Source organism: Trichechus manatus, unplaced genomic scaffold, assembly GCF_000243295.1.
Source record: "Trichechus manatus latirostris isolate Lorelei unplaced genomic scaffold, TriManLat1.0 scaffold00228, whole genome shotgun sequence".
In the NCBI taxonomy this organism is placed as follows: Eukaryota; Metazoa; Chordata; class Mammalia; order Sirenia; family Trichechidae; genus Trichechus; species Trichechus manatus.
In genome coordinates, this window is record NW_004444164.1 from 994,394 (window position 1) to 1,008,097 (window position 13,704).

A 13,704-nucleotide genomic window follows, 5' to 3' on the forward strand; every position below is an offset into this window, starting at 1 on the left:
AATTGCCTCATATGCATGTGAAAGCTGGATGATGAATAAGGAAGATTGAAGAAGAATTGATGCCTTTCATTTGTGTTATTGGTGAAGAATATTGTATATACCATGGACTGCCAAAAGAACAAACAAATCTGTCTTGGAAGAAGTACAACCAGAGTGCTCCTTAGAAGCAAGGATGGCGAGACTACGTCTCTCATACTTTGGACATGTTATCAGGAGAGATCAGTCCCTGGAGAAGGACATCATGCTTGGTAAAGTAGAGGGTCAGCGAAGAAGAAGAAAACCCTCAATGAGATGGATTGACCTAGTGGCTGCAACAATAGGCTCAAGCATAACAGCAACTGTGAGGGTAACACAGGACAGGGCAGTGTTTCATTCTGTTATGCATAGGGTTGCTATGAGTCGGAACCTACTCGATGGCACCTAACAACAACAACATAATAATAATAATGATGGTATGACGTTGGATACTATTTATTAACAGTTATAACATCCCAGACACTGTACAAATTATACTATATATTATATGCATTACTTCATTTACCAATACGAGTGAGATAGATATTGTTATTCACATTTTGAGGATGGATAAACTAACCCTCAGAGAGTTTAACTAAAACTCTTCTAAGTATCCTGCCTAAACTCATGCATGTAGGTGATAGACTAATTCCAGGTCTGCTGGACTCCAGTCCTTAACCACTATACTCAAAGAGATTCTAGGATATGTTAGCTTGCTTTTCTCTTCGCTCTGCTTTCTTTCCATAGATCGTACATTTTTCAGAGTCTGGCTATATCTGAATATTCCATATGGCCAGTATTGATATTCCCATGGAGTTTCCTTTCATAAGGATTCAAATACTGCTGATTTACTCTGCACTGAACAAGAGGAAGTAGAGGCTCGACTTGTCAGTTTGGCTTTTCTGGCATATGGCTAGTGGACAATAGTCATTGAAAGTCACCATCAGTTATTCACAAGTTCTTCTTTTGACTGATGAAATAGAAGTGCAAATTTAGAGGATTCATCCCTATCACTTTCTTTTGAGCCATCCCTACATTCCGTTATGCTAATTATGTTTCCTAGTAGGCCATTGCTGATAAGCTGTTTCAGTTGAACTGCTACCTTTTTTATTTGTTTCTAAACAATATTCTGATGGACACCAAGAGTGTTTTATTTCATCTTTGAAGATGTGTTTGTGCAGCAGTTGGCAGACTGGTCCCTGCAGAGAGTATTTGGCTGCTTGCCCTTCCAAGAGTAGCTGTGTCCTGCCTTAACATAATGTCAGCAGCATCAGTGCTGAGGATGCATACCTCCTACTCTTGAGACCTTTGATTTTTTTTTCTTTTTACTCTTCTATTATGGCAAAAATATGTATAACAAAACTTTTGCCAATTCAACAATATTTACATGTACAATTCAGTGACATTGATTATGTTCACCATGTTGTGTGATCATCACCACTATACCTTTCCAAATTATTCCACCACCATTAACAGAAACCAAGCGCTCCCTAAACAATGACTCCTCTACCTCCCTCCCTCTCATCCCTGGTAACTACTAATGAACTTTGGTCTCTATAAGTTTGCCTATTCCATATAATTGGGATCATGCAGTATTTGCCCTATTGTGACTGATTTATTTCACTCAGCATAATATTTTCAAGGTTCATCCATATTGTAACATTAATATGGATTTCGTTTCTCTTTATGACTGATTACTGTTGACTTTGTATTTCAATTGTTTCCCCAATATTTCCAAATATATTTAGTTCTCTTTAATAAACCTGTTTTATTCATAATTATCCCTTTAACAACTCCTCATAAGAAAGATTACATTCTATAAAGTTCGGATAGTGTACCAAATGCAATGATTTTTATTATCATTAAAAGAGAAAAATACAAGCCTAGTGTATATTCAACTGTTCCATATAATTTTAAACCAGTTATAATTTTTGTAAGTCTGTATAGAGGCAGTTATGGCAATTAAGGCACACTGGACTTTGAATCAGAAAACCAGGGTTTAAGTACTGCCTGGTAACACACTAATTTGAATTAAGTCATTTCTTTTTCTAAACCTCACTTTCCTCATTTATAAAATAAGAATAACATACCTACCCTACAAGTTTATTTTGGAGATCAATGGCAGTACCGTGCATCCAGTATATTATTAGGTTAGTTATGAGTACATTATGCAGTTTTCTTAGTTATATGCAACGTTTATATTTTATTTTCTCTTGTATTTTTACTTAATATTGCTACAGAATTATTTCCACACATCCACATAATTTACAGATTCATGGTATTTCATTGTGCCCTTTTTTTACATTTGAAGACACTGCATTTTAAATTCAGCATATGCTTATAATGAAGCTTATGTATATTATATAATGATAAATCAAAAACAATAGGATAGAAAATGTAAAGGTTTAACTGTATAAAAATACATGTGCATTGATAAACATTGAAGAAAAAAATCTCCAAAAGTTTTAACAATGACTTTCTCCAAGGGATTTTCTGTTCCTTTGTATGCTTTTCCATATTATAAAAAATTACATTTTAAAATATATCCCACAAGAAGTAAATGGTTTTATATTAGCCAATTACATTTTGAAGGACTTTTGCTTAAATGTAGAGTTTATGATCTGTTTTTGGGGTCCGAAAACCACCCATATATTTGGTGGTTTTCAAGAAGCACTCAGGGGATTTGGTATATTGTTGTACTCACCAAAAACCCAAAAGCTGTATAGTTGATACCGGCTCATGGAGACTTCATGTGTTACTGAATAGAACTGTTCCATATGATTTTCTTGGCTATAATCTTTACAGAAGTAGATCGCTAGGTCTTTTTTTCCACAATGCCACTGGGTGGGTTTGAACCACCAACCTTTAGGTTAGTAGTCGAGAGCGAACCATTTGTGCTACCCAGGGACCTGTTGCCCTCACAGGTAATGTTATTACAGCAAAAGTATACAAGGGAAAATTAGCAAGAGAAAAAGATACAAGCAGAGTCTGGAGAATTCCATGCACAGGATTCCTTATCCGCTCTCAAGCCCATGAGGGGGCACACTTGAGTGTGTTTTTTTCCAGCAATGAAAAATGCAATAACATGTGTGCAGTATTTCTGCCCAGAGAAGCATATTAGATACTAAGTGCCCAAGGGTTTTATTGAGGCCTGGTCACATAAGCACTCTATGCCTACCAAAACTCCAGACTCTCAAAAGGAAAATAGATGTTCAACACAAACCATATGCTTGTACAAGGAGCTTGGGCACAGTGAATGACACTTATCAGGACCTAGAAAGAAGCCAGGTTCCCAGAGGCCGACCAAGGGCCAACCTGCAAGCAGGCTTTTCTAAAGATAGCAGTCCTAAGCCTGCTATGTTACCTCTTTTCTGCACATAATCTTAAAGACATTCTTTGTGCCCGAGTTGGGTGGCCTTCCCAGTTAGTGGCAATAAAATCATATCAGTGTTGAAAAAAATATTAAGTATTTTTTGTTCATGGCTCCCTGGAAGAATAAAACACTCCTCCAGCTTTCCATATCTTCCCTCTTAATGTGGAAGGTTGACAGTTGAAAAGACAATGCTGACAAAATTAACACCCTTTCCCACACCTTGTCCTACGATAAAAGTGGCCATGATGTCTAAGGTGAACAGCCAGAAACTCATATATTTGAGGATCACATTTTTTGAACGAAAAATTTTAACACATAGTCTAACACATAAAAAGGAAATTAGACAGAATACCAAGTTCCATTTACATAGTCACTGATATATGTGAGTTCTTTCCTTAAGAAGAGTTATAGGAGCTCAGAATTGACTCAATGGCTATGGGGTTGGTTTTGGTATTTCTCAACCATATGCATACTTTTTCTTTGACACCAAAGATTTGAAGCCAAATTGATTGTTAACTGATATGTACATTAAATGCAATGAATAAATGTTCTACGGTCATTAACAATATTATAAATTAAAAACTACATATAATAGTATTATTTAGTAGTGTATTGATTATCAAACATGAAAAGGAAGGTGCAAAGATTACTAAATACAGGTTGTGAGCTTGTTGCACAATGGGCTAAGTGGACATAATAATTTAATCTGAAAAACAATTGAAGTATAAAAATAAGAGCTTTGCCATATGTTATTAACTATATATGGTTTGAAAAAAACATGCTTTAAAAGTGTTTGATTGCCAATTTTCTATACACAGCTCTGAAAAGAAATTATAAGTATTTTATATCATAAATTTAATTTGAACCATTCAAATTTGTTTATGTAAATATCGTTGTCCTAGGGAAAACTATCAAATGGCATCTCTGTTAATAGATATCTCTATTGATCAATTGAAATTCAAGTCTTCTTACCCCTAAAAACACTAGCAGGGATAAACAGACATGTAATAATAAATAGATAAATTGCATAGTATGTTAAAAAGTGATGTTGTGCTTGTTGTTATTATTGTTCAAAAATAAAAAAGATAGCTTATCATTTTCTTGGAGAAAAACTAGTGAAGACCGTTGGAAACTACATTTCCATCACTGTCTACATCAATGAACAGGGATCCTTTAAAAAGTGATAGCACTATGGATAGAAGAAAAAGCACACAAAGGTAAGGGGAATCAGAGTACTGCAGGATGTGTGTGGTGCATAGGGGCAGATTTTAGCATCCTTGGATAAGATGGTCAGGGTAAGCTTCATTTGTTGGAAAAATACAGTAAACCCTGCTATACTTTCATAAAAGAGTATTCAGGATTTTTATAAAAGAGTAGAAAGCAAGGTCCTGGCTCAGAAAGCTTTGTAATTTTGCTTTAGAAAAAAACTGGTAGTAAGTGTAGCTATGAAACAGCGTGATGTTTCATTGTTATGTTTTGTGTTTTTGTTTATATTTTTGACATGTGCTTATGGACACTATGTTATTATAAAATTATTTTGTCTATGAAAGAAAAGAAACAACATATCACATATGTTAACTACGAAATCATTGTTACACACATTGCGGTGGAGTCAATTCTGATTCATAATGACCCTATAGGACACAGTAGAACTGCCCCATAGGGTTTCCAAGGCTGTAATCTTTGTGGAAGCAGACTGCCACGGCTTTCTCCCACAGAGCAACTGGTAAATTTGAACAGTCGACATTTCTGTTAGCCACTGGCTGCTTAACATACTAGTTCATTATTATAGAAGTTCGAAGTCTTATCAAGAACCAGGTGTTTGGGCAAATCTCATGGAAGAGGAGGACTTAGATTGGGAATTCATTCATTCAACCAATTACACACTGTTTTCAGTGTAATATGTATAAATTCATTTTGTTGGAAACAATGAGCAATCAAAGATTTTTGAGCACAGTAGAACTGCCCTATAGGGTTTCCAAGGAGCACCTGATGGATTCGGACTGCTGAGCTTTTGGTTAGCAGCCATACTCTTAACTACTATGCTGTCAGGGTTTCCATACTACACAATAGTATATAATTATTATTGTTTAGTGCATATCCACCACCCATCTGTCAGTTTATCATACTATGGTGGCTTGTGTGTTGCTATGATGCTGGAAGTTATGCCACTGGTATTACAAATACTGGCAGGGTCACCCATGGTGGACAGATTTCAGTGGAGCTTCCAGACTAAGAGAGACTAGGAAGAAAGGCCTGGTGATCTACCTCTGAAAATTAACCATTGAAAACCCTGTGGATCACAACAGGATGTTGTCCCATGTAGTGCTGGAAGATGAGCCCCCTAGATGGGAAAACACTAAAAATACACAATAGCTGCAAGAATGCAGTCAGACATACCAGTAATCATGAAGATGGCACAGGAATGGGCAACATTTCATTTTGTTATACATAACGTCACCATGAGTTGGAACTGACTTGATGGCAACTAACTAAAACAACAGCAGTGTATGATACATATTATGTATAATACATATTATTTATAATAAAAAAGTATATTATACATAATATAAATAAAAATAAAGTAGAAAAAATCAGTACAAATGTGTCTATTTATTCATCATATACTTATTGAATAGATTCTGAATGAGCACTGAGAAAGGCTTTATGGATAGAGTGGTAAACTCAACTCAGTCTCTCTTCACATGGAGCTCATACATTAAACAAGTAATTATCACAAAGAACGATGTATCTTAGCAAAGGCAGGGTCACTTGGAAAGGTAAGGAGCTTTCCAATCAGTTCAAATTTGACATGAACATTTCTGAAATATGAAAGTGGGATTAATAGAAAAATGTAACATGAGCAAATATTAGGGTCCAGAAAGCAAAAGAACAAATTGAGACTTATGAAATATTCCAAGACAATGGTAAAGGAATCTTGGTCATGTTGAGAGCAGGAAAATGAATATTGAAGGAGTCGCTATGCTACTTGCACAAGATAGTAGAATGTTGAAATGGCAGAACTGTTCAACTAATTGCACTGATCTCTGTCAAAGAGAATCAATGGGCTAGAAAGGGGTTGACATGTTACTGAAGTCTAAGGTAGGACAGAAGTTGCAAAGAATTTACTTGAAATGATTTCTCTAAGAAAACACACCAATCACACCATAGGGTCAAACTCTATGTGATCATTAAGGAACTGTGAAGAAAGGACAAAGTATTAGATAAGAATGTGGTCATCTATCAATCATTAATTTGTTTTGTCATCTTTTAAAAGACTTTTTTTTAGCAATTTCTGTATGTTAGACATCGTGCTAGGCAGTAATGATACAAAGGTTAAAAAATAAAAGACCTGAACCCTGACCTCACAAAAGTTCACACTCTGTTTTAAGGGCATGTGAACAATTACAGCAGAATGTGATAAGTTCAATAAGAGAAGTGAGCATAAGACTATCCAGAAAATTAAAGTAATTAACTCTTCTGGTAGAGATGAGGAAGATGTCAAAAAGAAAAGGATACTTTAATGAAGTCTGATTTTTGTTGTTAATTCAAGAACAAATAGTCTATTGGGCAATAATATTTGCAGGTACATTTAAAGGCATCTGACCGTTTTTAAAATATTTTAGTAATAAGATAGAAAAATGAGTCAGATGATGTACAAAAGTAGATTTATAGCAGACTGTATAACAAAGTATAAATAGTTTCAAGTGATTGCCAAGCAACCTTTACTTGTCTGTTATAAGGCTCTGTACTTGACCCTGACCCATTAAGTCCTTCATCCATGACTTAGATGAAGACATAATTCATATATTTGGAAATTATAACAAAGCTGGGAAAGTGGTTAAAACCTTGCCTGCAGAATAAAAAAATAGCAAATGGTTACTATGGAAAGAAATAAGTCAAATCTAATAAGATAAATATAATTATTATCAATAATAATTGTAAATTCATATTAAAATACATTAAATAAATACAGGATTTTGGAGACCTTCAATGACATCAGAGCAATTACGATACGATGTGATATAGACGCAGAAACAGTTAATGAACATTTAACGCTTATGTGATATTAACAGAAGTGTCAGGTCATAGCAACAGCAGTAACTAGCAATTGTCTCACCATACCCTGCCCTGACTAAACTCAGTGTGTCTAGCTCTGAGTGTTATGGGCATGATTTTCTGGAGGGTTATTTTGGCAGGGATTGGAGACCAGAGATACCTACAATAGCGAGGAAGGCAAAGAAACGAACTTAAACACAAGCAGCAGAAGTAGGTGCAGACAAGTAGATGAGGCATCATGGACGGATTATCAGTAGGCAACATGAGAAATGTCTGTCCTGGAAGACACCCAGTGCAGAGTCTCAGCAAGAGTTGGCTACTACAGCAATAAGAGAGGGTGCAGGCTGCTAACCAGGCTTAAGTGGACCTCTCTTCCATATGAAGAACTCCACAAAGGAATTGGAATAAAGGGCAAGACAGTAGTCTGAAAGGACTCAAAGAAGGAAAGCAAGGCAAGACCCCAGTCCTGACAGTATGGAACACAGGAGATAAGGAGGAGAAAAATGGAATATTTGTCCGGGACACTAAAGAGAAGGCAAAAGGCTTTGATCTGTAGAATTAGACAACCAATAGCGATGCAGAGATTAAAATTATTTCTAGAGTTTCTTAAATTCCTCCTGCCTGGTACAGGCTTGATCCCTGATTCAGGGGCAGGACTGAGTCTACAGGTGAGAGTGGCATTTTCCCACCTTGGAAAATTAAAATTATAGAGTTGATCATATTACATAAACTATTTAGTGTTCCCAACTTCACTGCACAATTGATGTATTCATTCCTAATTAAACACAATCATCTGAGTTGATCACTGTGCTAGATTCAGAGAAAGTGAAAGTAGTAATAAAGCCAGTGCTTTGACATGAAGAACTCATACTTTTGTAGGTAATAAAGAATCACTGAAGTTTTTTAAGTTAGCAAGTAATGAGCTAGGTTTTAGAATAACTATTCATATAGTTGGGGGAAGAAATGATTTTAAGGAGATGTGGGCCAGTTTGAAACATTTGTTAAAGGTATTACATACATGTACTATTTCTCACACATTTCTTAACCAGAAGACTAGTTTGTAGACTATAGAAGAGAATGTATTGAAATAATTCAAATTTTTTTAAATTGCCTAAAACCCATTAAACCAAACCCATTGCCATCCAGTCATAGCAACACTTCAGGACAGAGTAGAACTGCCCCACAGAGTTTCCAAAGAGCGGCTGGTGGATTCAAACTGGCAACCTTTTGATTAGCAGCCGAGCTCTTAACCATTGCACCAGGAGGGCGTCTTAATTGCATAAGCAATATATTAGTATATTTTCTTTACAAAAATTCTAATAATACAGACATGTTGTTTGGTCACGTTTTTATGTGAATTTAAATTATGAAAATATAAAATAAAACGTATATACACTATTACAGATCTCATTTCAGGAGCAAAATATTAAAGCAAATCCCTCGAATTAAAAAACATCAACAGTCACGTAATCTGAAATAAATGAATAAACTGTTTACACTATTGCCACAAGGTGGCGCCATGGCGGTAAATGTGGCCGGTAGTGTCCAAGTATTCTTCCAACCTTGTTCTCAACATTTACGTAATTATCTATTATGCTTATAATCATATTCAGAGTTTGAGGTTTTCTAAATAAATGAAATTAGTCTATAAAGAACTATGAACTGTAACTTGCTGTCTTCAGTTAACCAAATGTATTGAGATTCTACTTCATTGTTTAATTGCTGTCTAATATTCCTTCCTGGGAACATGGTGATTTATTTAACAAGTTCCACACCAATGGTCATTTCAGTGTATTTCAATTTTTCACTAACAAAATGATGTCATAAAGAACATCGTTGGACAGTTGTCTTTTGCACCTGGGCAAATGTGTTTGGAGTATAAATGCTAACAGGAGGAATTTTGGGCTCAAAGCAAATAAAACTTTTTAATTCTGACAAATATGATCAAATTGTGCTAACAACTTAAGCCCTAACCAACATTATATGAGCATGTCCACTTTCCTGCATATCTCCATCACTGAATATTTTCTTTTTAAATTTTGCCACCAATGTCAAAATGATACGTTGTTTTATTTTACTATTTCTTAATTAGCAGTGAGGTTAAATATATTCAAAAATTTTAGAGAGCATCAGTATATATTTGTTCAGTAACTTGTCTGCTCATTGTCTCTGCCAATTTTTTTAGGGGAATGTTATTTTTCCTTTGAATTAACCAGAACTCTTCATGTTTTACGGATTGTTATGTCTTTTCATAACCTCTTCTTCTAATCTGTCATTTACGGTTGAATTTTGAGAATGATGACTTTAAAGGCACATGAGTCTTAATTTTAGATGGTCGACTTTAAGAATATTTTCTCTTAATGGCTTCTGTTTTTTGTTTTGTATTGTTTTGTTTTGCTTTGAAGGAGCTCCCCAAGATTTTAAATCCCTATCAAGTTATTCTCCATTGATTGTAACACAACCATTGGGGTGTACCTTTTTTTTTACATTTAGTATTTTTGTACACATAGAATTTATGTTTTGTATATCTATACAACTATCTTATTTCCATTTATTAAATACACATTTTTTTCTTCATTGTATCTTAAATATTACCTTTATCATGTACTAGTCCTGAATATGCATGATTCTGTGTCTAGATATTCTTTTTTGTTCTACAGTTGAACAAAATCTAAACATTCTCATACAAATAAATGCAATGAATCAGAGAATTATCCCCCAGAATGGAAATGGGGCTCACAGAACTAATGGATTTGTGTGCGGTCCTGTGACATCATAGGCACGTGACCTGGACCTGGAAACCCATTTATCTGATTTCCTATTCAGTATTCTTCCCCTTCTGCTGCAAACTATGATTTGAGAACAACGAGAAAATAGGTCATTTTACCCTCTCTTATCTTGATTCTTTTCAGAAACAGAGGAGTATTCAGGCTGTAGCCGGTCCCCATGCCAGAATGGGGGCACGTGTATAAATGGAAGAACCAGCTTTACCTGTGCTTGCCGACATCCTTTTGCCGGTGAAAACTGCACTGTAAAGCTGGTGGAAGAAAATGCTTTAGCTCCAGGTAAGAAAAGCACATGCATGCTTGGATTTGCACAATGTCATAAACAGGAATTTTTTTGGAAAATATATATCAGTGAATATTTAAGTCTGCTTAATCTAGATTCACTTAAAGGTTACTTCGTTTTACTTCTGAAATTTACTGAATAATATAAAATGTCCATTTACGAATTGAAATGTGTTTTTGTCAGGTAAATTCATGTTTACATACACTTGTTGAAATTTTTAATGCTAATATAATAAAGGCAGTTTATTGAAAATCCTACCCCTACCACTTTTTTTTTTTTTTGCTTGTGCATCTTAAAAGAAAATAAAAAGCCACTGCCGTCAAGTCATTTCTGACTCACGGCAACTCTATAGGTTGGAGGAGAATTTCCTTGTGAGTTCCCGAGGCTGTAGTCCTTACTAAAGCAGACTGACACATCTTTCTCCTGTGGACTGGCTGGTGGATCTGAACCACCAACCTTTCGATTAGCGACCAAGCACTTAACCACGGCACCACCAGGACTCCTTTTGAAAGAAAATACAGATGTATATATCAAGAAAACACAGATGTATATATCTGACTTCTATAAACTCTCGTTAGACAGGTTGTTAAAGAAATACACCTTTGATTCATGTTAGATATGGACATTTAAATGAGGCTTCAGTATGTGCTTAGCAGCATCTCTTCCATGAATGTTAAGCTAATACTGCCATTTTTCCTGGGTTAGGGATGTCAGAACATACTCAAAAAAGGCACTTTGTTCTACTCAGTATGTATGTCCATTTAGCTTTATAAGTATTGGTTGCTTTAGATTTATTTCAAGAGTGCACCATTCCCTGGTGTAATCATTTGGAAAGGGATAGGGAGAGCGGTTGTATAACTTGAAGTATGTAATCAATGTCACTGAATTATACATGTAGAAATTGTTGAATTGGGAAATGTTTTGTTGTGTATATTTTCACCACAATAATAGAAAAGAAGCCTGCACCATTTCTGATTTTTATACAAGAAAATGTGTGTAGCTTTTAAAATATGTTATATGTAATGACAGCAAAAAACATACTTGAAATCAGTCTTTTCTTAATAATACGCTGCATAGTGAAGAATAACGTTTTTAAGTTTATTTTTAAATCTCAGGCTTTGTAAGTACATTTGGCATTAATTACACAGGAAATTGCTTTTGTCTACTTCTTTATAGTGCATATGACTTCATTTGGTTTCCATTTTAGCCTCTAGAAACTGTTTGACAAGATGCTGGGAAAATCGTTTCTACATCATGTCAGCTTCAATTCCTGCAAGGGGCTTTAAAACATTCTGGCATACCATAATAATCCTAATGCGTTAGAATTCCTTTAGCTCTGAGGAGATCAAAGACACACGAAATTAATCTTTGAGGCATTTCTTTGAGGGAGGTATCCAGTGTTATTTTCATTCTCTCCTGGAGAAAGTGAGACTCCACGAGGTTAAGCGACTTAGGATAACTCAGCCAAGAGAAGAGGCAGACATCCAGACACATACATCCTTGTTAAATCAGATGGATGACCTTTTTTTTTCTGGTAACATTTTCTGTAACTGAGGTAGAAAGATAAAGATATGAGGAAAGATAAAATAAGAGAAAGAACATGAGCATTAACTCTTTTCATTTTATTTCTATAACAGATTTTTCCAAAGGATCTTACAGATATGCACCGATGGTGGCATTTTTTGCATCTCATACATATGGAATGACTACACCTGGTCCTATCCTGTTTAATCACTTGGATGTCAATTATGGGGCTTCATATACTCCAACAACTGGGAAATTCAGAATTCCATATCTTGGCGTGTATGTTTTCAAGTATACCATTGAATCATTTAGTGCTCATGTCTCTGGGTTTTTAGTGGTTGATGGAATAGATAAGCTTACGTTTGAGTCTGAAAATATTAAAAGTCAAGTACACTGTGATAGGGTTTTGACTGGGGATGCCTTATTAGAATTAAATTTCGGTCAAGAAGTGTGGTTGCGACTTGTGAAAGGAACAATTCCAGCCAAATTCCCCCCCGTTACTACATTTACTGGTTACTTGTTATATCGTACATAAGTAAGTTAGTATGAAAGACAGACTATCACCTTTACTGAGAAGCTGCCAGTGTTTTTATTTACCTTTGCATGCACATCTGCTCTGTTTTGAGTTTTCTACACAAAATTAAAATCAACTTCTTTTTTAGTCTGAGTAAAGCTGTAAGTTTGTTTGTTCAAATAAAATTATTTGAGTATCTTTATATAGTCCATATATGATAGAGTTCTTCTCGCACCTAAAGAGATTTCATGGCACAGAAAACAAAGTTCATTTATACCATAACTGTTCTTCTTTTTTCACTTTAAGTCATCTCAGTGTGAAGTAATCTTAGAAAATGACGATCATACAATATTGTCAGTCATAGTAGTCTTTCCAATAAAACATTTAACTTTTGTTATTCCCTGTATATATAAATAGATAACACACATTTCCTAAACCTACAAATTAAAATAAATTACTTGAAGACTAAGCAGTGGGATTTTAAAAACTTTAATTTTTGTTTCCTTATTGTTGAGTTGATATTTTAAATGATAAATTTTTATAGATTAAAATTATCATTTGTAATCAAAATTAAGAAAGTTGAGTTCGAAATTTGAAATATGCTTAAGTCTTTTATTTTCTCTTCCTGTAATTATCAAATAAAGTAGTAATGGACAAATGTTTGAACATTTTCATCCAAGTCCAAGGATACATAATTGAATCATTTACTTGTCCCCATTTTGCAAATTCTACAGGGGAAAACATAAAATCTTTCTCTAGTGATTATCCTTCCACTGCCGTACATGCTGATTAGCCCCTATTCTTACAAAGGGTACAAAATATTCCATGGTAATTCTAAGATTTATCAGTTGCTCATTATGACCTGTGTTTTTCTAAACAAATTACATGTAATAGCTCTTTTATTCCTCACAAAAACCCTTATAAGGTAGGTACTATTATTATGCCCATTTGTACAGTTGAAAAAACTGAGACACACAGAGAGGTTAAGGAATGTGACCAAGGTCCACAGCTAATAAGCACAGGGGCAGGACTGGGAATTGGCTCATCTTTTCTCTTTATATTGCTCCCATAGATGGACCCAAATGTATCCAACAAATCTATTATCAATGGACATTTACGTTGTTTTCAATTTTTTTATGATAAGAAATAT

The 13,704-nt window shown here is 34.9% G+C and overlaps 1 protein-coding gene across 1 annotated transcript in view; it reads left to right on the forward strand.

Moving 5' to 3' along the window:
- Window positions 1-12,638, forward strand: part of MMRN1 (multimerin 1) — a 64,012-nt gene extending 51,374 nt beyond the window's left edge. Inside the window, exons 7-8 of the mRNA XM_004389013.2 lie at window positions 10,366-10,512; window positions 12,154-12,638. Of these exons, the coding sequence (XP_004389070.1) occupies window positions 10,366-10,512; window positions 12,154-12,575 (569 nt within the window). The 3' untranslated portion in view covers window positions 12,576-12,638. The remainder of the gene's footprint in view (window positions 1-10,365; window positions 10,513-12,153) is intronic.
- Window positions 12,639-13,704: the final 1,066 nt, after the last annotated feature.